This window comes from Cyprinus carpio, chromosome B13 (assembly GCF_018340385.1).
Source record: "Cyprinus carpio isolate SPL01 chromosome B13, ASM1834038v1, whole genome shotgun sequence".
NCBI classification, from domain to species: Eukaryota; Metazoa; Chordata; class Actinopteri; order Cypriniformes; family Cyprinidae; genus Cyprinus; species Cyprinus carpio.
The window spans coordinates 9896970-9923929 of record NC_056609.1 but is presented as its reverse complement, the minus strand read 5'-3'; the positions used below and the strand labels follow the sequence as shown (position 1 = coordinate 9923929).

General features: G+C 35.5%; 1 protein-coding gene across 1 annotated transcript; it reads right to left on the bottom strand.

Annotated features, from left to right (window-relative positions):
• On the bottom strand, window positions 1–26480 carry si:ch211-250c4.3 (uncharacterized protein LOC100535981 homolog). The gene is made up of 8 exons (XM_042736392.1): window positions 26085–26480; window positions 18677–19461; window positions 11097–11261; window positions 7491–7659; window positions 6673–6800; window positions 5298–5419; window positions 2807–2910; window positions 1–1256 (listed from the first exon to the last, which is right to left on the bottom strand). Exons 1-7 carry the CDS (start codon window positions 26161–26163, stop codon window positions 2817–2819), a joined length of 1542 nt encoding a protein of 513 aa, XP_042592326.1. The 5' UTR covers window positions 26164–26480; the 3' UTR covers window positions 1–1256; window positions 2807–2816.
• Between the last annotated feature and the right edge of the window lie 480 nt (window positions 26481–26960).

Sequence of the window (26960 nt, the reverse complement as noted above, 5' to 3'; positions counted from 1 at the left end):
TGTTATTTAGAAATATCATATTTATTAAAAAATACATTTGAATAACAATGCAATATGCATATTGAATTATTCCGTCCATTTGGTACACTACAACACAAGATACAGTAAGTACAAAATCTCTTGGTCTTGTCTTCTGTCCCTAATAGACAAAATAAAAAAAAAACTTGCCATACTTCAGCTCTCATTTATTTCGACACACAGTTAAACACCATTACTCAGTACAGTGACTATGAAATGATAAGTCAAGCGTACATCAAAAGACAGTATTATATGGAAGTCATGTTTTAATACACTTTATTAATTTAATGGGGTCAATTCATACGTTTTTTTTTTTATTTATGTTTTCTCCCTGAGGTAAACTCTTATAAGATTAGTAAAGGTTTATGACCATTCTATACTGCATTTTATTCTGCATTTATGTCTTTGGACTAATATTTGGCAGGAAGCCCTTTTCAGTGAGTTTCAATTCACTTAAGGATGATATTTCAGGTTCACACTCTGGGCTTGATTTAGTTTTAAAGGGACGAGCAGCATACAGACCTGCCATAAGTCATTTACATGTTATTATAAGCCCCGTCATCACAGCGATATATGTCTAAGAGGAATTCAGACGTGGGAGCATCTCTTATCCACTCTCATCTTCACATACGATCCATGCATCATGGATACATACATGCATATTTGTTATATATCTGTATATACACTTACACATGGCAATTCTTATAATAGTGGTACAAAATGATCTATATAAAGATATAGCATGCATGTTCAACATTTGTTATCATTTGGATGTATTTCAAGTATTTTACAATTAGGACAGCATCTGGTAAATTGTCCTGGCAGAAATTTACATTAGACTATACATAAGGATTTTCTGTAATTCCCTTTGTCTGTTCACATTCTGTAAATCATTTCCACGTTTCTATAGTCTTTAATAGTACCTCATTAGCTGACAGATCTAATGAGTGCTTCATCTGAATGAATGACAATTAGAGAAATGTCATGTCACACAAACAAGCTCCATCAACAGGTCAACTTAACACTTTAATCAACATATAAGCATTTCTCTTGGTATTACATATACACATGATACCAACTCTTTTCTATCATCACCCCGTTCCCATTCATAGTTTTCTTGTGCATTTCTCTCCCATCTTGTTCCTCAGTCAGGAAAACCATCTGCAAATGGCAAAAACTACCACTTTGTCCTTTGCTTTTTGGAAAAGCTGCCCCATCGCAGGCCATCTGCTCAATGTCTGATGAGAAAACAAAAGCTGAGAGTTAACATGCTGCTCATTCACTGTGTGCATGGTATCAGTTGTACTGAAACAACACTGCCGAGAGATAGAGCCGAAGTGTCCAAACAGTGCTAAAACAACAAATGACCTGGAACACAAACCCTGGACATCATTGGGGACCAAGCACTGAACTCTGTTTTATATTGTTTCAGTTCTGACCTCTTTTTCTTCTTGCATGGGAGTCAGTGACAGCCCATATATAACCCTATGGTAAAAAGTTATGAAAACCGGCTCATAGATTAAAGTGTTTAAATAGCACTACGAGCAGCTTAGGGGGTTCCAACTTGGACCACCTTGGATCTTTAGGTTCCTTTGGTAACTTTTAAACATTTGTATAGAGTCATAGTGTCCAAATAATTGCTAAAACAACAACTGACCTGGAACACAATATATTGTTTCTGTTCTTAACTTCCTCTTCCAGGGGAGTCAGTGACAGCCCATATATAACCCTATTGTAAGAAGTTATAAAATTTGGCTCACTAATTAAAGGTGTCTAAATAGCACTATGAGCAGCTTAGGGGGTTACACTGTTTGATTTATATGGATTGCAATATATTTTTGGGTAAAAATTATTAGAGAAAATGTAAAATATCTTCATTTGTGTTTCAAAATTGGTAGTCATATGGGTTTGGAATGCTATGAAGGTAAACAATTATGTATTTAATTTTTGGGTGAACTATCCCTTTAAGTTTAAATCATAATATTTGAAATAATTGGCATTAAAATCATACTTCTGCTGTTTTTTAATGCAATGTTCTTGATGTCACTGAGGTTCTTTGCTCTAAATTTGCTGGTGGTATTTATGCATCTTACATAAAGTGTTTTACTTAACTAGTCAGCAATTGTTAGCAGTGTTGAGAAAGTTACTCTAAAAAGCAATTGATCACTAGCTACTAATTATATCTTAAACAATGCAATTATACTGTACTAATTACTCTCTGTGTAATGCATTACTTATAAACCCCATATCAACCTCAACCAGCTGAACAATACAAGGATAAATATGAAACGGTTATTTGAATTCTTTCAAATAAATAATGTAAAATTGAACTGACTAAAGTAATTTAATGCAGTGGTCTCAAACTCAATTCCTGGAGGGCCACAGCTCTGCACAGTTTAGCTCCAACCCTAATCAAACACACCTAATCAAGGTCTTCAGGATCACTAGAAACTTCCAAGCAGATGTGAGTTGGATCTGGTTGGAGCTAAACTATGCAGAGCTATGGCCCTTCAGGAATTGAGTTTGAGACCACTGATTTAAAGGGAGAAGGTTAAAAATATTTATTTTAACATGTTAAGTTTTGGTGTTAGAGCTACTATTGGTTTATATGGACTTGTTTTAAACAATATCCAATACAATGACATCAATAGTAACTGTGGATCAATCTCTTTTTCAAGGAAAATTATTGAATTTACTTTATAATGCATTACACCCAACATTAAAATATCTTCTTAATTTCCATAGTTATTGCCGTAGGAAGTGGCAGAGAATGTATTTTTCAGCCTACCTGAGTAATACTACTGTGGCCACAGATAGTCCAGTTTCTGATGTCCCAGAGCGATCATGGAGTTTCTGTTTGTCCTGGGCCGTTCTGCTGACATCACATCTGGGCTGTGAGGAAGACAGACACCATTTTAGAAATCTAAGTAGCAGTGAACATATTCGTAGTGTAATTTAGGTGTGGATTTGAAGCATGCTTTCCATATCTTGCTAAACATTGGGACATTACTTTCAAATATTTTAAACATGTATTATGTAACCTTTTCCAGATAGCACCAATGAGAATTTTTAATGCCCCATTTAGTTTGTCTGAACTAATGGAAGACAGTCTGACCTGATTTTTCAAATCGCACTGCACTTACGCAACACACTGATTATTACGGTATGAGAAAACAGAGACACGGAGCAAATACTGTCTCTTAATGTCAGCATATTCATGTGGTCACTGGTCCGTATGGATATAGTCCTCAGAAAATATATCTGCTCTCGGGAGGAGAGTGCATTCAGCATAGCTCCCGTATCTCATCTAATGAGTGAAAAACATGGGGAATTCGCTTACTCCCACCAGCATACCTCCGACCTGACTCTGCAGCCCTGAACTATTCATCTGAGTCTGTGCCAACCTGTGTGTGGGAACGCAGCTCACTAGTGGAATAGGTTGAGGTTCAAGTTGTTGTTTTTTATTGAGAGAAAATACATTTTTCAAGGCTATGTCCCTAAAATGCTCTTCACAGATGAAGTGTCTGTTATAAGTTCAGAAAGAATGTGGAGGCAATGTTGCAATTCGCTCATCAAACCTGGAACTAGTCTCTAACCTTTTCAACCAATCAGAATAAAGAACTGAACAGCGTCAGAATATATACTGATTAATTAACATAATAAAAAGGTGAGGTATAGATGTTCTAACATCAAGTATTAGTAATGTCCACAAAACCCATGATACTGGGAGTTCAGTGACTGAGTCAGGGTTGCTATTAACTAAAACTAAAATTTAGTTTTTGTTAGTTAAAATAAACTAAAAGTAATAATAAAAAAATCTTAAACTTAAAAAAAGTGTGCATAAACACAAAAAAGTGTGCATTCTCAGTGCATTCACTAATGTTACCATACAATGTTTGACCTTACAAATGTTTTAGTAAATGATAAGATTAACATTAACATTAAGATTTATAATTGCTGTAGAACTGTTGATAACACTTCAGTATAAGGACCAGTTCTCACTATTAACTAGTTGTTTATTAGCATGCATTTTATTAACATATTGGCTGTTTATTAGTGCTTATAAAGCACATGTTCTGCATGACTATATTCTACATCCCTAATCCTACCAATACCTAAACTTAACAACTGCCTTTATAACTATTAAAAAGCAGCAAATTAGGAGTTTACTGAGGCAAAAGTCATAGTTAATGGTTTGTTAATTGTGAGAATTAGACCTTAAAATAAACTGTGACCATAAGTTACAGTTAACTAATGTTGGGGCTAATAAAAATTTAACTAAAACTTAAACTAAAATTCAAAAATATAAAAATGTGTGCCATCAAATGATTAATCATGTTTAATCTCATCCAAAACAGTTTTTGTTTACATAATATATGTATGCGTGCTGTATTATGTATATATAAATACACACACATGCATGTATATATTTCAGAAAAATATGCTATGTTTATATATTAAATATCTTTATTTATAATATAAATTATAGGAATATAAATATAGACATGTAAATAATTTCAAAATATATACTGTATGTGTGTGTTTATATATATACGTAATAAATATACACAGAACACACACATATATTATACAAACAAAAATGTTGATTTTGTATGCGATTAATCACGATTAATTGTTTGACAGCACTAATAAAAATATATCAAATAAGATATTCCAAAATATTAATAAATACTTTAATAGCATATTTAAAACATACTAAAACAATACTAGACTGAATGAAATCCAATAGCTAATCAGTGTTCTGCTCTCTGCTCATTCATACAATGTGGTGCTAGTCACCGACTACCACATGAGCCCAGTACTGAGGTATTTAAGAGGAGGCAGTGTACAAGCCAGATTAGGACGCCCAGCAGTTTAGCCTTACAGCGTGCGGTCGTGATGAGAGCCTTATCTTGCATCACATGGACACATAGTGATTCATAACATCAAAAGAGCAGAGCCATTAGTAGTACTTGTGTTTATGATACGGCTTCCCAGAAGTTACTGTATGTGCTCCCATTGGAACCACACAACTTCAGGGCGGAGTGCTAAAGCTTTAAAACATTTCCATTCTGATTCATTTTTAATTTCAAAACCAATCGTCTGTGAAATCATATGTCAATTTGACTTTTAGAAATAATAAATAAATAAATATTCTGTTAAAAATCAAACAAAAAAAAACATTAAATGAGCCTTCAGAGGGAGATCAAATCTGAGTGTTGTTTTGAGTGCTAATGATCTGAAACTCCTGAATGATTATTAAAAGATGGATGGAGTACCGGTAAAGCTGTGGACATGATCTCTTCAGGGAGCATGAAGACAGTCCCAGCCGGCTCTGGTTCCTCAGTTTGGTCTTCTTCACCAGTTCCTTCACTCTTCCCCATGTATAGTTCTCACTCAACTGCGATACACAAAGTTACACTGTAAAAATGATTGTAATTTTTAACGTGTAAGAATACTACAGTTTGATTTATTTTTATTAACCTCAACCTCATATGTAAGTTGCTTTGCAAAAAAAGAAAAATGAGTAAATGTTAAAGTAAATTCCCTTATACAGTAAAAAAAAACTAATAGATCTTATTGCATTTAATTTGACAGTAAATTCTGTTAATTGTGCAATTTTTAAGTGAAAAAGAATAAGTAATCTTGTATTTTACAGTGAAAAGCCGTAAACTGACATTCACTCAATTCCTTACATGACACTTTACATTTGATGCCTTTACATTTAAATAATTGTGTTTCTTCTTTATTTGTTAACAGTTATGCACATTAGGGGATTGTTACATATTCGGTTCATCATGTTGCTTTCTCTTGCAACATTTTTAAGGTGGTTGTTAGTGTATTATGATTATTTAAATGGTATATACAATTACAGTACATTGGTTTATTAACATTATCTCTGTTAATGAAATTTACCTTTTATGCCGGTAATTTTAAATTCAATCTGTACATTTTAAAGGTTTCTTCTATATTTTTACAGTAAACAACCACAAGCTGCTGTTTTTACCATTAATTATTTAATATATTTAATGTATGATAGTGAGAGTCACATGAAACCCATTCATAATACCAGTGGACTTTAGTCAATGCATTTTTATTACTTTATTTGGTAACATTTTAGCATAGTGACCAGTTCTCTCTATTAACTAGTTGCTCATTAGCATGCCTATTATTAACATACCGGCTGTTTATTAGAGCTTATAAAACACATATTCTGCATGACCATATTCTACATCTCTAATCCTACCCAATACCTAAACTTAACAACTGCCTTAATAACTATTAATAAGCAGCAAATTAGGAATTTATTGAGGCAAAAGTCAAAATGGTTTGTTAATAGCGAGAATTGAACCTTAAAATAAAGTGTAACCCTATATGATTATAAGTATTTATGCAGAGTTTCTTTGTCGAGTGGAATATTTTGCCAGCTGAATAATCATAATCGTAACATATGACTAACAGTTTCAACCGGCTCTTCTTCCATTCCTGACAGCTTCATTTTCATTTTCTTTTGAGTCAGCTACCATCTAGAATAATGTGGTGAGTAAACGGATGTGTGAGACAGAGAGGCTTGACCAAACATTGGCTATAATTCTGTTTCCTCTGAGTGTTTGTCGGATTGAGTCAGTGTGTGTTGATATTTGATTGACCCACCTGTCTGTGAGGAGCGGAGAGGACCTCAGTGCTGTCACTCAGGTACTTGGCCTCTCCCTCTGTGTAGCTCCTTCGATTCAGACCCCTCCTCCAAACAGGAAGAGCAGGTTGGCAACCCATGTCACCATCTGTCCAAAATAAAAGATGCAGTTTTATTATCATCAAAACACACTATGAGGTGTGTTCATAAACTATTGTGAACAATTATAAATGTGTTATCCATGACTAAACTCTAGAGTCTTTGAGGGGTGTGGTTTGTATACACACTGAAACAAACAGTACATTAGCTCTGTTTTCCTGCCCACCAAAAATCCCTGAGATATGTTTCTTCTCTCTATATGGAATTCCAGAAATTCCCGCTTATAGCTGAAGTATTCATTTCCCATTTCTCCAGAGACTAATGTTTGGTTGCCCACCCACCCGATGGAACATGAGATGGAAGAAAAGCAACCAGGAAAAACATGTCCATGTGGAACGTGGACAGCAAGGGGTTAATCTATTGTTATCTATCTATTTACTGATTGATCTGTCTGTCTATTTATATATTCTTATATAATCTTCAAACTTGAAAACATTTTTCAACTTTCAGGCGTGGCTTTTTCAAACCAACATTCAAAGTTTGTTTTGAACTTGGATTCATTTTTTAGTTTAATTATGTGCTTATATAATTCATTCCCTTATCAGATTACTATTAGGCATAGATAAGCCTGCTCCATGCCTTACAAACATTAGGCATTTTCAATAGGGGCTCCAGCCAGTGTAAACACAGATTAATCTTAGCACTTAGTGTATGACTCCAGGTGTGTTTGCACACTGACCTCTCATGGCTGCCCTGAGGGGGGTGCGCGTGACCTCAGGGATCGTGCTGAGGTCAGACAGTGTGCTGCTTGATGCCGTCAGGCTGTAGTGGTCACTGCGAAAGTGTCTCTTGAGCTCATGGAAGGCCAAGCTGGCTGCTCCACAGCTACAGTGCTGCATGAAGAAGTCCTGAAAAAGAGAGTTGGAATTATTAATGCAGATAGCAGCTCGGATAATTTGGTATTTAAAAAATGAGAAGGTTTGAGTTCATATTAAGAAGCAAGAGTCCTCATTTGCTCTCTATTTTATTCTATTGTTCTCTAGGAGAAACAATTCAAATAATAAAGACATCTCAGTAGTGATTTTTCATTCCTGTGGGGAACATTAACTCTCAACAGTTGCAATCGAGACAAAATCAAAATGACCCTGAATTGCTTTTCCAGTGGGAAATGTCTTTATCTGGGTCACTATTTTAAGCTTTTTCCTCATGTATCACACATCATAGCTTGGACCACCTGAACAGCTAAAATCTGCTAGTGTCATTTCCACCAATTATTCTCATTGTTTACACGATTTGCCTCCCAACCAAATGTAGAGTGTAGTAGATGACTTATATTTTGAATAATGTGTATTAGAAAAGTTGCTCTGAAAAGTTTTTAACCTCTGAAAATAACAGTGTTTCTTGTCAGTCAGAGTGATAAGACGCTTCCCAAATCCAAAAGATTATCCTCTTAGTTCCATTACATTAGTATTTGCGTGGTAAACACTGTATGATTGATGAGGTGATGATGCCAAGGCGAAAGCTGTTTGCTGAGGATTTTATGTTGTTGTTGCAACACAGATTCCTTTGAAAGCATCTCTGCCTCGTAAAGATTCTTGATGTTTTCGAATAGAAAGAAGCATATGCTCTGAACATGGACTGAAGATGAAAGAATTCATCTTAAATGTCCCATAAACCAAAACACCAGATGCTTCGACCTGATGTGATGGAGCGTATCTGTTCATTGGATCGGTCATGGCTGATAACTGAGGAGATCAGGGCGTAGAACTAACAAGAGAGACAGAGGACACTACAGTGGTGGTAATTGCATATTGTCTGAGTTCTGAATGCTTTTTATGAGTACAGATGAAAGCTTGCTGAGAGGGTTTTTGGGGCGGGTGGGTAAAACAGCCAGGGAGGAGGCTGGCGAGACAGCTTGGTTCATTATAGTGGAGACTTGGGCACGTTTCAGGAGTTCCCCTGCCTTTTGATCTGTGGAACAGCATGTCGCTGCCTGTTGCTTTTTCTCCAAAGACACACACAGCCCAGAGAATCTTTAAAAGACCCAGGGAGTTCAAGAAGGGTGGTCCACAGAATATTCCTATGTGTCACAGTTCTTCTGTTTGGAATTATAAGGAATAAAAGATTCAACATTCTGGATCCACTGATCTTTTTCGGCTCCTTACGATTCCATTAACAATTCTTTCAGTATTTTTCGACTGATTCTAACAGATCATTCAATTTAAGACTTTATCAACCCAAAGAAATCTTATCAACCTGATCTCAATGAAAAAAAAGGTATTTTAAAAGTGTGCAATTTTGTACAAAAAAAATGCATGATTTGTATACAATCATTATTTAAAGCTCCCAGAGAGTTTGAGAGCAGATACATAAATTCATATGAATTTGCAACAAATCAAAATGTTTATACACTGTCGTGAGACTGTGTTGGATCTTTAAGTCTTTTTGACCATTTCAAAATTGGGTTCGTAAGAGTCATTCATTCATTCTACACTTGTCACGCTGTATATTTGTCATGTGTAACCTCTGGGGACAATGCAATATAAAGACATCTTGTCCATTTATTGTCTTTACTGTCATGCTTGCATAGTGCTACAGGACTGAATGTTGTTAGAATCATTCACTTCCAGTGTTTTAAATGAATGCACTCAGTTCTTATTCAGAACCTATGTTTGGTTTCTGTAAAGAAGAACCTTTTTAAAATGTCCTCCTTTCTTTTGCCTGTCTTTCTCTCTTGCTTTCTTTGATAACTTTGAAGTGCAGGCTCCCACTGAGCTCACTCACTGTGACCGTGGAAGTCTTTTCCGGCCCCAGGGCCCGAACTGACAGAGGCAGTTTAGAGATGACTCTCTGAAAAACCATGAACAGAACTGTTCTCATTCAACAGCACAGAGGCCAGGAAGATGTCTACACAATATAATTCCACGGCCTTTAGTCAGAAAGCAAAGGTCTAGAGCAGCGGGAGAACTGGGGTAGAAGATGGGCACATGGACAGCTGCATTACTTAAAATATAGGTTCCAAAAATGATATTAAAAATAAAGATTCCAAAAAGAAATTTGTGCAAGTGCAGTGCAATATAAGAACTATTCTTGGTTCTCCAAAGAAACTTTCAGTGAGCAGTTCTTAAAAAAAGCATTTTTTAATAGTGATTTTATATGACAATACATAACTTTAGATAAACAACTTGAGTTTGAGGACATTTTCCGTGAACTTTAATGGAAATGAGGTATGCACACATTTTCTAACCTGTATCCGCTTTTAACAAAGATAAGTTCCCTTTAGCCTCAACATTTTGGAATTTCTAATTTTGGAGCAGTTCAAATCCAAAGGGAAAAACAAAGGCCATGTTAGAAAAACACCCATGACTTCACAAAACATTGTAAAACATGTTGATATTTTTCCTGTGGTTTAGGGCTGATAACATTCAAGCCAGATGCACCATCTTGTTCTGAGATGGGAAAACAAAGACGCAGTGCTGAGTTCAGATTTTTATGGGTTACACGTTGTTAACTTAATTGAAATCTGAACAACTTTATGATTAACCAGAATTCCTTCTCATTTAGGCATTTTGCAGTAAATAAATGACATAATCCTTTCTGCTTACCAGCGTTTTTAGTTTGGTACAGTATATTTATTTTTGTTAAGTTTATATTAATGTCCATCTGCTTTTCAATCCCATCTTTAATCAAACAAAATATATTTCATGCCTGAGTGAGCTTCTCTCAATGACCCACAAAACAAAGAGACAGGAAAAGACTTTCGTCCTGAATAATGTCAACGCGGGACACATAAAAACAAATGAAATCCATGTGAGGGGACATCACATCCTTTGAAACAAATACCCCATCTGTGTACCGGATGAACCCAGCAGCTCTATTTGTTAAATATGCTTTTATCCGTCTTGATCAAAAAACCCTAAACCCCACTCAAACCAGCTGGATTTACACTGACACAGTATGAACCAATAATCCTTTGCCCTAGGCATCAATATAGGGTGTAACCCACAACAAAGCATAAATCTAATACGTCATATTTCATACTCAGACCTACAGCAGTGCCTTTAATCAATTTCAGATTGAGAATTATGGTGTGTTTCCAAATCTTCATCTACACAAGTATATGAATCAGGTAAACCGGGGCTGTCCATACCTCCTCCTCGAGGACCAATGTTCTGCAGAATTTACCTACAACCTACTTTACTAAATATTTCTAGTACTCCTGAAGACCTTGTTTAGCTGATTCAGGTGTGTTTATTGGAGCTAAGCTCTGCAGGATAGTAGCCCTCAGGAGTAGGATTGGACACCCTTGAGTTAATCTCATAAAGATTAATGCTGGGATTGATACCTCTTTAGTCTTGATCACTCTGCCTTCCTTCTGCAGGCCACAGATCTGTTTCTGTAGTCGAAGGTTGTGTTCCTGTAGCTGTCCGATCTTCTCTATGAGCTGGCAGATGTGCTCTAGGTACCCCAGTCCTGAGCCCAGAGGGTTGGACCGATTGGCTTGGTTCACCTGGTTGTCAAGACACAACAGAGACAAAATTATTTAAGCTTTCATAATAAAACCAAAAAAGGGCGCTGTGAACATTCACACTGGACACTATGAACTGCACCCTTGGGGAAAGACCCCCACCCCTCTCTGGACAATAGGTTGGTTCTAAATAAAGGGATTACTGGAGATGTTTATGTACACCATAGGGGGTTAAGCAACGTTTGTGGAACAAGCCAACAAGAACAGTGTGAACTGCATCCTATTGTTTGAAAGCCAATGGCTCATTTGACGTGCTAATGAGCACAGAGTAAAGCCAAGGCTCCCACAGTTCATTCCAGGAGCATGACAGTATGTGTTCAGGTGGACCTGAGGTTTACAAACTGATGATGGCAGCACCATGATCTCCACCCATTATTTAACACTATAGGTATTTTTACTATCTCTGTGGAATTCTTAATGGGATTTATTACAGCTCTCGAAACACATTTAGACAATAAAGATTGGTCTAAAAACAGTTTGCCAACTACTCCGCTGCCTTTCATTAAACAATTTGACACATTCTTGAAAACCAGATATCATTAGACCACTGTACATCATTTATTTCAACCAAGACTGGCACTGTTATGTAATGAAATTGGTTTATGAAAACAAATCCCAAAATTCCAATGTAGTCTTGTATGTTTGCACCCCACTTTTTCAACTGAAAGCTTGAAAAACTGCATTAGAAATTGAAAGTTAGTGGTCTGAAGGTGTGAATGATTGGTGGGAAACGTGTTAGGTGCTATAGTTTATTTGTTGAATCATCCTTCCATCTTTGGTTGTAAAGCTGCAGATGCTCACGTTTTTCAAAAAATTCAAAGGAAATTTTGAACAAATATTTATACAATCATCAACATTCCTAAAAGTGTCCCAACAAAAGCAGGATGTGAGTTCAGGTCTCAGGCTTTTTTCCTCCAAAAGCTTTTCCGTACCACTTACGTCCAATCCAGTCCCAAAGCCCAGCATTAATGGAAACGCAGAAGCTAAACAATAGAGGACATGACAGAGAGATGAAATACTAGGAGCTGACATCACTCGCTTCCTCATACAGAGTGTGAGATCCTCAGCAGGTCACTTGACCGTGAACTTTTCTCATGCTTTTCTAGTATCCTTGCACTTCCATCAAACTTCCATTATTACTTTAAATGGGTCATATAAGATGATTCTTTGTTTTATTTTATTTTATCCTGATGTCCAACTTATAAAACATATACAAAAAATGATAGAAGGGGCTTTTTTAAAAGTAAAGCCACTAGTCTCTGACATTGGGATTCTTCATATGTTGAGTGAGGAAAGTTAAAGTACACAATAAGGAACAATAAGGACCCCTTTGAGGTTCTTTCAGGCTTAGAATTGTTTAGATGTGAATGAACTCTTTCTCTCATTTATTGGAAGCCGGACAATTGGCACATACCAGGTGTTATCTCATAAAACGACAACCAGCTTGATGTGGGGTAACTAGAGGAAAGAAACTTTGCCAGGCCTTTATGAATGCAGAAACATGACAGATCGTATCTGCTTCCTCTGCCTAGGATCCCCAGTGACCCAGGAGAAGGGAAGACACAAAAGTTTGGGAAAGCCCCACTCCCTTCCTCCCCCTCCTTCTCATCTCACTGTGAAAGAATCTGCGTTTCTCACGTGCGTTTCTGCACAGACACAGAAACAAAGTGGGGAATGGAAAAGATGGAGATCATTTTCTATAAAGCTGTTAACACTTAAGCGTGACATTATGGTTATTGATAGCGAATTGATGGTGTGGGTGGATTTTAGCTCTCTGTGCTATGAGGATGTGATTTTTTAACCACACACTGAAGATCAAAACAAACTGAGGAAAACAATTATGCATATGCCTCTGGGTTGAATTGCAAGAACAATATTTTTCTAATTACATAAGCTCTGTATTGCCAAATAAGAGGGAAGATATTATAAAGCCATTCAGGCGTGTCTGAGAAAATAATCCTTTATTATTTGAAATATTTCACTGGGTGAGTTATAAAGCAATACTAAGCATTACTCAGTGGAGAGGAATGAGGAACCATATGTGGGCTGTATTTTAAGATATAGGAAAAGGCGTTTTATATAGGTTTTTTATAGTCTTTAACGCTGACTGGAATGTTAAAAATGGTGAAAAATGGTTAAAAAAGTTTTTAATGCATTTTCAATAAATTTATGTATGCATTTACACATTTTATGTGATTAACAAACAATGTATAATTAATCTGAAAACCTAATAATAATTTGTTACATTTATATTGTACTTTTCTGTGCAGCATCCACCTGGATAATGTGACGGCAGCCATATTGCGCCAGAACGCCCACCACACACCAGCTTATTGGTGGATAGGAGACAGAGTGTATGGGGATGATTAGGAGGCCATGAGGGTCAGAGGCCAATGGGCAAATTTAGCTAGGATGCTGGGCTTACACCCCTACTCTTTTTCGAAGGACATCCTGGGATATTTAATGACCACAGAGAGTCAGGACATCAGTTTTAATGTCTCATCCGAAGGAGGTAATAAGAGGTTTGTGATGTTTTTTTGATCACTGAATCATTTGTATTGAGTAATGCTCTCATAGGACTAGTTCACTTTAGATTTTGAGGAAACTTAGGCTTGGGACACACTAGACGATTTTCAAATCTTAAACGATTTTAAAACCACGGCAGACCAGAGACATGAAGACAGTATCAAACAATTTTCAACCTTATAATCCTCAAAGATATTATAAATATTTTATGTATCACTTAGCCCTACATGCCATCATTGCAGTGTTACATTAGTATTGTCAATATATTCATGTAGAATTTATTTATATTGTGAATTAGTATTTATTTTTATATTTTCCATTTTCATTTTATTTTTAGTTTTATATATAAAAAAAATATTTTTATCACTGTAAAACAATACAAAATACATAAATTTCTTTAGATTCAGTCGATTATTCCAAATTCATCTGGTTTTTCTTTCTACAGGTTCATTTGCGGCCCATTATCACCCCACTGTGACCTCAGGTAATCCTGGGAGAGATACATAGAGCTTGTGTTTTTCTTGAAGTTAGCACTATATTTTCATTTATTGTACTGGCAGTTATGAGCCTAAAACAAAGCTGAGAACTAATATTGTTGGCTGATATGATGTCTCACAAAACAAGCTTTGTGTATTTATCCAAAGACGTCCTGCTAGACCAAGAAGATGTGTTGATATTCTGTGTTTTTCTGTGTATCTAAAAACCATTGAAAATCGTTCAAGTGTCACGACCCGTTACATCACATTTCGGGGTGTCAGCCAAATGTTTGAGGCTGGATGTGGCGCACACAGCGCAGGTCTCCATGCCTCATCTAACACTAGATTAAAGCCTCACACTCACACTCTGGAAATGTTCGCTTTATGTCTGTTTATATGTTACAGCTGAGGAATTCAACTCCTCAGCTTTTGCCGTCCTGGGGGTGGCTGAGGGGGGCAATAAGGGCAACAGCAATTATGCGGTCTTCATTCCTCCCTGACACCATATTTTGCTCCGCTATGCATCCATCAACTCAGACTCAAAATGCTTTTAATGTCCCATAGACCCACTTATAGAGAGACTCACATATGCAGGCTAACTGGCAACCAGCCGAACACATGCATTTGATTAACACTCAAATGTTTTTTGTATAATTCCCAAATCCATCTTTAAATATTGCGAATGAGCCTGTTATAGGCTACATTTCTACAGTCTGCCTATTCACTGGTCCATATATGACTGTTCAGGCCTACACATAATCTGAGCTCACAGGATTTCACTGAACTGGAAGTTGTACATCATCCGCCCCTGGTGTGATCATTTCTGAAATATTTTGGCTAATTTGATTGAGCTTTCATCAATCAATAATAAATTAAAAAGAGTTCTGAGAAATGGCTGTACAAAGGAGTTATGAACCGCAACCATAACATGTTTCGGCATCTGCTCAAAATGTGTGGTGTGCTACCACTGCAGTGGATTGAGAGGTGACTGGAGACATTGGCCTCTATTATATTGTTCAGTCAGTTTACTTTGTCTGATGAAGAAAAAAATCTGACTGGAAAAACTCCTGTTGGCGGAAAGCTTTTTATCCCTGCCTGTGTGAAAAAAAAAATGTGTGCTTAATTATACTGAATGTGCACTTGTAGTGTACATCAAATCTTAAAACTGTATTTAAAAAAAAAGTGTACTTGCAGATAATGTTATATTATGTATACTTAAAACGTGATTTTCATAATGGTTTCTTAAGACTTTTAAAAAGTCCACTTCATTATAATGTCAAATTAAAAGTATTATTTTAAAGTAAATTACTATATTTTAATAATCTTTTGTTATACTATAAAGTACATATATTTTGATGTGTTGTCTAGCATACCGAAGTACATGGAAATTACTTATAATTTCAATTGTAGAGTATCAATATTACAATCAAAGAAAATATTAAATCTTTAATTACAAATATATACATGACATGAATACAAATGACATTAAACTGTTTTAGTTAACCATGAATGCTTGTTAGCACATTATCAGTACATTTTTATATTTTTTCAAAGACAAAATAAGTAATTATGAAATACATATAAAATGTACTTAAATCCTACTAAAATAGGTTTTAAAAAAGTACTCTTAATTTCAACTAACTGCATTTAACAGGAATTTAAACTATGATGCATTTCCATGCATTTTCAAATAACATGCAATTTAGTGTCTGAAAACATATTTAGTTTGGATATATTATTTAACACTTAAGTTTATAAAATATATATTCTTAAATATGTGAGTATATTATGTCTGTAAAAAGTGTTCACAAGGACAGTGTGTTGAAACAAACATTTACAAAGAATAATGGTTCTTTTTGTGAACAGCTCAAACCAGCTACCATGCTTCAAAACAGCATATGCTCGTTTTTAACAGGGGTATGACTTTCTTCAATGGAGTTCAAAACACTGACACATTTTTCAAATCTTTGGTGTTTCATTGTGGTGGGTAAATGATAACCAAATTTTTATCTCTTTAAAAAGCATAGTACTCTCAGCTCCATTTAACACATTTACCCTGTTTGAATCCAAGACTTTTTCCCAACAAATCAGTGCAGAAGCTATGAAAAAACAGTATTCAATCAGTCTATTGTGATTGGCATACACCTGCTGTACATTTAAATCTTCACTGTAGCTCTGTGTCCTTCCTACCCTCATAAGTTGGGAACAAATCAGATTAGAAATGAGAGGGAGAGAGGCCCTTTGAAGTCGCCATGTTTGAAGCGGATGGGAAAAAAGCTCATAGTCCCTTTTCAATATCCTCTTCCTCAGGCCACAGAGCTCCATTTAACAGGCAAGGGAATTAGCTTATTAGCTTTGGTGACAGGTGATGATGAGTGCCGAGTTTACCGCACCGGCAACCTGTCATCGCAGCTCCCATAAAGTCCACCATTCGTCAAAAAAACGTCCAGTCACTGGCCACCAAAAGACCTAGGAGCTATCAAAGAGGCATTATTTGGGTAAATATGTGAGTAATTTGAGCTATTTGACACCTGTTTGATGCATCCAGGGAGGCTTGGACGAGTTTGGTGAACTGAGGGACACAGTCCAGATGAGAGGCATCGGCTGTTCCAGCTGTAATCGCTGCTGCCATCTGCATGCTCTCTCAACACAGATGAACAGGTGCTGTGTGATGTGGCGGCCACGTTAAAAGGGGAGAGATCCGTAGCGCACCCTGCACTACATCCTCTCAGCTCTCAGTATACTGTACTCCAACACACAATCTCACTCATTGACCTTTTGTGGCTGCAGTGGTTATCAGCGATTACATCATTAGATGCACCACATGGCTGCCACAGTCTGTAAAGATTGCATTCAAAGCATGAACTGTATTAAACAGTTCTCAATTGGTGTGTGACACAGAAATTAAAGATGGGTTATTATTGGGTAGCAGAAAGCAGAATCCAGAGAAAAAAGTGCTATGATGACTATATAGGCCTACTTGTTAGTGTTGTGCCTTCATCATTAAAAACCATGGAAAAACTTCTTAAGGTAAAATGTGACTCAGACTATGTTAAATACTTGTTCCCATGTAACAAGGATAAACATTGTTTAAGCCGACCACAGTGTGTTTTTTTTGTGGTGAATTGCTGGCTGTTCAGAGTTTAAAAAGAATTTAAGACACATTTAGAAACCAAACACTGAAAATGCAAACACAAGCGTTTGATTTGAGAGTATCTCTAAAACAAAGCAGCATGATCTGAACATAATTCAGTACATTTTAATAAACTGAATATTTATTTATATTTCATAATATTATTTATTAAAATCCAAAATAACTTGTATTTTGGACAGAAACAATAGTTTGTTAAAATATAGGTAACACTTTAGAATACTGCTCCATCATTAATAAATAATTACATGGGAACAAATGACTAATGCACTGTTAACATTCTAGTAACTACTATTAAATAACAAGTTACTCTGATTAATGATTTAGAAAAATAATAGTGCTCAGTTGAAAGTGGTAGTTCACTATTAGCTAATCAGTAACTACTATTTTTTTTCATATATCCCAGAGACCTGCTATTTATAACTAATGTGAATTATGCATATAATATTTATAAACTACTAATTACCTGGATCAGTTTTCTAAAGTGAAAAGCATGATAACTCCAGCTTGCTTTTTGTTTAAGAACACATTGGATATGATCATACTAGATAGGTTAAAGGTGATATGTCAAAAATATTCATATAAATATTAAAACTATGCTGCTTGGCAGCAAGCTGAGGTGTGGCATATGCATTTTCATTTCAGAGACAAAATGCTGAAAGAAGCAGTTTCTTTAGGGAAAAAAAAATCTACGGAAGCACTGCTCACAGGAAAACTTTTATCCTGTTTTCCTTTTTAGTCACAGTATGGACATTCAGTGATGAGCTGATGACGTCAAGTTGCAGAAAGACCGTCATTATAACTAATGAGAAAGGATGTGCGTGTGCTTCTAAACTGTAAACAGAAGCTATTCATTTTACCATGTTGACAATGAGTGTTTCGGTCTGATACGCTTCACTAAGGCATCTCTCAATGCAATTAGGATAAATAAATAAATAAAAAATCCTGCATATTTTTCAGTCTTTAATGAGCTTCTTCTCTTGGTGTTTTTTTCTTTGGATTATGTTATGTTTAGCAGTGGTAAACAATCACTGTGAACTTTTCTCAATTTTCTGAAATCATATATATTTTAATAAACCAAATGCTGTGTAATGCATAGAAGTGAGGAAAAAAATAGCATAATGTTCTTGTTCATATCACATTTAAATTCTTGCAATAAGACAGAACGTTGTTGTTTATATAAAAGCAGTCGAACACTATGACGTCAAGTAAATAATAATAAAAGAATGTAAATTGTTGACTACCTCACTTAGCCTGCAGCACTCTTCCATGTACTCATCCAGACTGTCGCTGGTTGTACTTTTCCTCAAAGGCCGTTGCTGAAATTCAGGTCCTGTTTTGCCATCATAAGCTTCTATAGAACACTGGCTGCTTGACATTGTGTCCTCAGCCATTGTAGTGTCTGTTATTTCCTCCTGTGCTGCCATGATTTCAATGGTATCTTTACAGTTCTCCATGGTATTCCTCAGGGTTCTGTCCTCAGACCTCTCTGAATCTATTAAATCATCATCAACATTCTCTTCCTCTGTTCTGTCTCCCAGGATGGTAAGAGTGTCTTGTTTAGCACACTTACAAGACGTTTGTTCAGTTTCTAAGAAGACTGAACTGTCTTCAAGAAGATTGTCAGCAGGTACAAGAGAGTTCAGGTTGCCAGAGTCACATGAAGACTCCCTACTGTGGACCACAAAGCTTTGCTCTGAACCAGTTGGGGTGGATGGAGAAGTTGCCCCACTAGTCATTTCTACTCCAGAGTCCTCAGATTCAAATTTATACAATCTTGGAAGTTCAGAATCTGCAAAAATAGAAGATAGATAGTCTGTTTTTGATTCAGGGACAGTGGTCTCAGGAGCAGTGCTTTGGACAGAGATCACCTCATCAGCTTGGAGAGGTTCTGTGTTGTCCTGCTCAGACATTGAAATGGAGATGGTTGAAATGGAATCCTCAGCATTAAGCAGTTTCTCAGGGACATTGTTGAGGAGCTTCATTTTTGTCAGTACAACATCATTATCCAAAACAATATCCCCTTTACCTGCAGAACAAACACAGAGAGAGGTCTGAGTCATTTTATACTTTCACAATATTAAAATCATAAATTTGTTCAAAAATGTATTCATTTGAACTGTGCCTTTTCTGTGCAACTACCACCAGATGGAGTTGCAAAAATAATAGTTATTTTCAAATTGGTTTAATATTTTCATATCACCACAAGAGCAACAACGTTTACCCTTCTCTGGGAAATCAGTCAACTTCTGGACTTATAATTGTGTCTAAACATTAAACTGGGATGGGGAAAATAATTTAAAATCACAAACAAATTACAGACTGCAGTAGTGAAGCTAAATCTCCATTGCATACTTCAGCTCTCATTATTCAAATTATTTAAAAGCATTTATATGCAGACATACTTCCCTGTGCCAAAAGAAGAGTGCTTATCTCACTATAAAGCATTCTTTAGCATCAGTGGTCCACAAAGAGTCATATAGTCCTGTCTTGCTCTGAACTTTGATCTGTGCTTTATCTTAATGCTATTATGAGGCACAGCTCTTTCCTTGTACTGGAAATCTGATACATTTCAGGTGTCATTCACTTCAAAACTTAATCTCACTTTCCATAGTAAGAGTCTGTGCTTGTACTTTCAAATTCAAATAATATTGGTTAAGCACTTCTGAACACAATCAAATCAAATGAAAATAATATCCTGCACACTTCTCTTTTTGCTTATGATTTTGATTATTTTGCTTATGAACAGTGCTAAACAATGGTGAGCATGATTGTCAGGAAGAGGTGTGACGAGAAACTTGCAGTGGGATGGAAATAAATGGTTAAGTAGATGATTCGCAGGATATTTATTCTGAATATGTTAGGAGAAATGCTTCACTAATTTACATACTGTGAGGAAATTAAAAATATTTCTAAATAGCTTTTAGTCTTCACAGACTCATCACAGTGATACAACGTGAAATTAGAAATCATACACTTAAATATCACTTCATGAAGCCTTGAAAAAGATAACAATAATAACGACTCTAGCCATTCCCAGCTCTCTCGTAAGCTCTAAATTTTGTTTTTGTATGTCACTTTTATTAATAATAAACATACCCATGTGTTTTGTTAGAAAATAATTTTTGATGGGATTTTTTTTCCAGATTGGATAGTAACTGTGAAAACACTGATAGCATTTCAATTATGTGAGATCTGCTGCTGCTCCAGGGTTTTTTTCCCCCCATTCAAAACAGTGCCTGTGTTTTTGCAGTCCTTTCTCATGGACCATGTGTACACAACACCTGGACTCCAATACAAACCTTTTTAAGGTCTATTCAAATAGACTTCATTGTTCAATTTTATCTAAATGAAAAAAGTTTCCCTTGTAAGGCATCAAGCAGTAATGTTGATTTTAATCTTATTATTTTGTGCTAACCAGGTGCAATTCAACAAGTTTCCAGAAACAATAATGCGTTTGTTCATAATGAAAGCAAAAATATATAAGAAAAATATCTAAAGAAGTATATCTAATTTCTGTAACATATCTAGTGGACATGATGCCATATAAGTATTAAGCATAATACACTGACAAAATGTCCTCACCTATAAATATATATATATATATATATATATATATATATATATATATATATATATATATATATATATATATATATATATATATATATATATGGAAAATATCTAAGATGATGTATTTAATAGTGCTGAATAGACATTTATATATATATATATATATATATATATATATATATATATATATATATATATATATATATATATATATATATATATAAATGTCTATTCAGCACTATTAAATACATCATCTTAGATATTTTCCAAAGATTACATACAAACGGTCCCAACATGAAATCCAAGCATACAGTAGTTGGAGCCCTCTACATGAGGCCTCTGATCATAATTTAGCTAATTTACTTCTACAGGTCAATTAGACCGACCCATTGGGTCAGTCTTTCATACAGCAGTGGTCTCCAGCTGAGACTACAGAACTGCTGATGGTGGGATATTTTTGATGCCACTCAGTAGGAGCAAGTAGTCTGCATCGAAATCCCCCTGGATTTTCAATTAACATCGCTCAGACATGGCCGCTTGTAAAGAGAGATCAAAAAGCCCTCACTAGCCCCTGGCAGCTAGGAATGTAAGTAATGCTAAGGTCCTTCATGCTGCAGAGTATAATGCATTCACAATAAAAACAGGTCAATGATAGTGTTGGCGGGAATCAAACCGCACATATTTCTGGTCTTTATCACTATGGAGCCTGCAAATTTGTACAGGGGATTATTTCAGGAGTAAAAGACAGGTACAACACTACAAGAATATCTACACATCTACAAACTATCAATCTTCTGTGGAAGCCCAATTCTGCCTTGGTAAATCAGAATGGTGAAATAAAAAGTCAAAATGATTACATACAAAATTATTACAGTCTCATAACAAAATTATGAAATCAAGTCATAATGGCATTAAAAATTATATTTTTAGGTGTCATATGGCTATAATTTTATGTCATAAATAAGAAATTTGATCTAATAATTTTGCCTTTTGTAAATTTTGTGAATTATGAATTCATATTAATCAGTTTCGACTATCTCATAATTAATTACTTCACATGTTGTAATTTTGAAATTACAGATCATAATTTTGTATTTTTATCTCAGGATTTTGTCATTTTGTGACAATATATCATCATTTCTACTTAGTATATCATAATTTGGACTTTTTATCTTATAATTATGACAGTATATCATAATTGACTTTGCACTTATAATTAATGACTTAGTGTGTCATAATTTTGACATTCATATCATTTTGACTTTTTATCTCATAATTATGAAATAGTAAGTCAACTTTTTATTTTGTAATTATTGCAGTATGTAGGAACTGACTTTTTAATCTCATAATTATTACTTAGTATGTCATAATTGAGTTTATCTCATAATTATGACTTAGTGTCATAATTTTCATATTCCTGTCAAAATGTTGTCTTTTTATCTCATAATTATGGCTCGGTATCTCATAGTTTTGACTTTTTAATGCCGTAATTTTACCTTTTTTCACTTAACTTTGACACTGCATGTAATAATTTTGACTAAAAGTATGATTTATTTTTCTTATATAGCAGATGTATTTATTTATTTATTATTATTATTTGTCATTTTTAAGCAGCACTGTTAGTCACGTCCCACCTGCAGCAGTGTTTTTCTTCCAGGCCAGCAGAGAATGTTTTTCACTGTCTACAACTGGCAAGTGCCTCACATTTTTGAGCTGATAAAATACTCTGTTCACATTCAAGAATCCTGGAATCATCTGCTCCAGTGTATTTTACAGCTGCACGTACATTTGGTAAAAAAAAATGATATTTCCCAGGTGGGCACTGTGATGTTTTGAAGGCAAGTCTAATAAACACTTAATTTGAGGAATTTCTGGGAGACTTTACTACTCTAAACATATTTTGTCAATTATCTGTCCTGAAAGGGAGAAAAAAGTCTGCTTAAATTACCAAATGTTGCTGTTATTCATTTGAGATGAAGAATGTGAGAATCATTAAGGGCCATCGATAGAAACATTCACAGGGATGAAATGGGAAGACTTCACAAGCTTAGACAAGAACATGTTTACTCCATCTGGCCTCAATCAGTCATGTTTACCAGATTTCAACACTGCTGTGTTTGTGAGGTTGGCTTTACTGACACAAAATTAGAGTCTTACTCTCTTTAACTGACATGATCAGTGAGCAGGTTCTTTCTGTGAAACCATCATTTTCACATCTAACCTGTACACTCAAAACCATTAAAGCCATATACAGGAACCTAACCTTCTCTATAAGTTCATAAAAACAGGGGTGTTCATATATATATATTTAACATTCAGTGGCTCTCCTGGTTGTTGAATGACTGGGTAAGTTAATTTTTTTCTACTTCCAGGAATGCACAAGCATATAGACGACCTCTAATGTACTATAACTTGTGAACGGGAGGTAGAAGTTGAGTTGTGATTAGGAAACTGGCCATTTGTGAACAACAACAACAAAAACTCTTTTGGTTTCTTTGTTGAATGGAAGTGCATCAGGTTTCCAAATGATTTTAAGCTACTTGACGATTTAGTTAGGGGATGCAGTGGAATCAGTATAGGTGTTTAGGGACGCTCTTGTCTGCAGACATGTCCATTGTGCTTGTGGGTGGAGAGGTCAGAGCAGGCCAGGGCAGGTCTTCTATTTTTACAGCCAGGAGAATGTCAGAGCCCTGTTAGCACTTGGGTGGCCAGACTGATCGACCCCGAGAGCATATGAACCAATCATCTCTTTGCTGTTTTAACATTGCATTGAAGTTTTATTTATTTTATTTATTTATTTCTGCAGAGAAACTTTTTTTAGTATTATTCTCATTTCCCCTCATTTTTCAGATTCTACTTCCTCTCTTTTTAATGCTCCCATACAAACTAATGACATTCCTTAATGATAATTATTATTAAATATAGTGTGCTAATAGTTTTTACAATTAAACATATATAAAACATCAGTGTTATTTTAATATATATTGGTATAATTATATATATAATATAATATATAATATTTTTATTTTATATTTTCAGGTTTTACTTTACTAAATTTAGTTAATGATTTTGTCATTTTTATCTGTTTTTAAATGTATTAATTTATTTAGTTTAAGTTATTTTATTTTAGTACTTCAAATTAAACTAAACAAAAATGAATTGTCAGTTAATGTTTATTTTATTTCAACTAATTATTATTATTATTATTATGTAGTTAACTATAATTACCCTGAACCACATAGCAACACCCTAGCGACCACCCAAAAACTCCTCACATCATGGACAAAATTTTTTGCAGGCAAACTCAAACTCAAAACTAAACTTTTCTTTTTTCCTCTTGAATTGCTCTTTGCTGAAGGAGGTGACAAAGGCCAGATGTCAGGTTTGATGAGCTGCGAAATACAGCCGTACACCTTTTTTCTCCCTTCCTAATCTAAAGCCAGCAGACCTTTAGTGCCTCACACCTCTCTGTCTCTCTCGTTTTCCCTGCACTCTTTCTGTGCTCCAGCAAGGCAATGGTTTTGACCCTAAGGAGTCTTTCCAGAAGCGCATTATCAATGTGAACTGAACGGGCCGGTCTTTCATTATCTAACACCATTAGGATAAGGCAAGAATGTGCGGGAGCAGTAACATCAGTCAAGCCAAACTCACCCCACTCTTCTCCCTTCATTTCCTTTGAAAAATACACATGAAATTATAGATTTCTGAGGAAACTGATGATTTTTTTTTTTTAGGAGAGCAAGATTACTTAGATCTACTTAAAGTTTTCCACTTGTGACCATAATAAAGGCACAAGTACTGCAAACCTGACAGTGACAAATCATCTGTTTTTGTCAATCTGAATGTCAGTTTCAAAATGATGAAATCTCTCATCCTGTCCCTTCAGGTCAGTTTCACATCCGTATTACCTGAGTCATGTGTCAGTGATTTCACACACTGGCTGATCTTACGTATGAAGAATTTGACTGCAGCTGTGCCTGTTTACAGTTATGAGTCACGTATAATATAACTCAAGAAGAGGAGAAGAGCCCCACTCATGAAGCTGTCACCACTAAAACATTCACATCTGATATCACTCTGTTTCTTATGATGTCCTCGCTTGAAGTTGAAACACCGGTGACACTCTCCTCCCATTGTCTTCCATCACTATAACAATCATCTAAACTGGCATTTATAATGAATCACACCCACTTATTGACCTAATTCAGTCTGTATAAAAGATTATACACATAAAAAATCCTGTACATTGTTATATGCTTTATAGGTGTGTGTGTTACAACCCTCTATTCACTAGTTGCTTATTACTTGCAAATTGGCTGTTTATTAGTACTTATGAAGCACATATTAATGCATGACCATATTCTAGATCCCTTAACCCTATCAAATACCTAAACATAGCTACAACAAGTACCTTACTTACTATCAATATATATATACATACATATATATATATATATATATATATATATATATATATATATATATATATATTATATATATATATATATTTGATACAAGAACCATCCATTGATCCAATCTGTTTGTTGACAATTACAATTTCACAAGATAAAGTCTAAAAATGCTGCTGTTTTTACAATAAAACAAGACAAATGGCTCATAAATTGTGTCCCATTAAGCTGACATTTGATTTGAATTTCTTACTAATTAAATGCAAATCTGCCCCTCTGCCACATGTTTTTCTAGTTAACACCAAAGCAACACAAACAACTGTAGTTAAAAACAGCATTCTGTGTATATGTAATAAAGTTTGTGGCTGAAGCTTGTGGGTTTTCTATATGAGCTCAGCTTTGTGAGCTAACTTAACTGAAATGACATCAGCTCAGCTACCTGTGGAGCTCATCTGATGATGGTTAAATGACTGTTTTTGAAGATATCCGACCGTGTTCAACCAAACAGTTGACGCCTGAGAGTTTAAATTACAGGTTTCTAAATATCCTCCAACACATCAACCAGACAAATTACTACTTGTGATGCACATCCAGGTGTTGCATCGAGCTGAGCCGGTGAAGCAATATGACTCCATGCATCCAAAGCAGAAGATTGAGTCACAACACTTACCTTTTCTCCACGGGGCAAGGATGGTGAAAGACTTGTGCCAGCTGAACGCCATGCTTGGTTTCCTCCTTTTAAGACTCATGGTGGACGTCCAAATCTTCAGTAGTTTTCAGTATCAAGAAGAAGAAACCCCTCCTTGTTGGCTTATTCAAACACACCTCATACCTTAGTGCTGACTGATCTTCTTTCTCCTGAATCAAGTGCTCAGTTAGTTCAAATGCTCCACAAAGGTGTGCTGCTTGGAGTATATCCAATATTGTCAGAATAGTACAGGAGTGTGTGAGAGAGAAAGAGGCTGGTTGTGAAGGAGCGTGTGCTGTCCTCACACTGAGGAGAACGAGCAGACTGCCTACAGCAGGACCATCAGCAGCTGGAGGAGGGGTGACGGATCGCCAGAGGAGGGAGGGGAAAGACTTCGGAGAAAACCTTTGTGTGTGTATAGAGAGAGAGAGAGAGAGGGAGAGATAGTGGGAGATGTTGGAAAATGTGTTTTGCCAGAGAATAAGAAGTTCTTCTCAGAATACATTCCTTGAGGAATCCACCTCATTAAAGCCAACATACTGTCACTGAACAAACTTGGGTTTGAGGTCAAACTATATCCACCAAACTCAGCACAAACCTTCAGGCTGTTCAGTCATTTTAAATTTGACACATAGCTTTCCCATAGTTACAATCAAAATTCCTAAAGAAACTCAATCCCCATACTCCTAGTACAACAGTCTGACTTTATTTTTTATACATTTATTTTGCCTTATTTTCACATTTTTTCTTTCATTTTAAGTTACATAAAGCTAACATATCCTTATAAAAAGATGTGTTCTTAATTGTATTAAATGTGCACTTGTAGTGCTTTCAAATGTTTTTTGTTTTTGCAGAAAA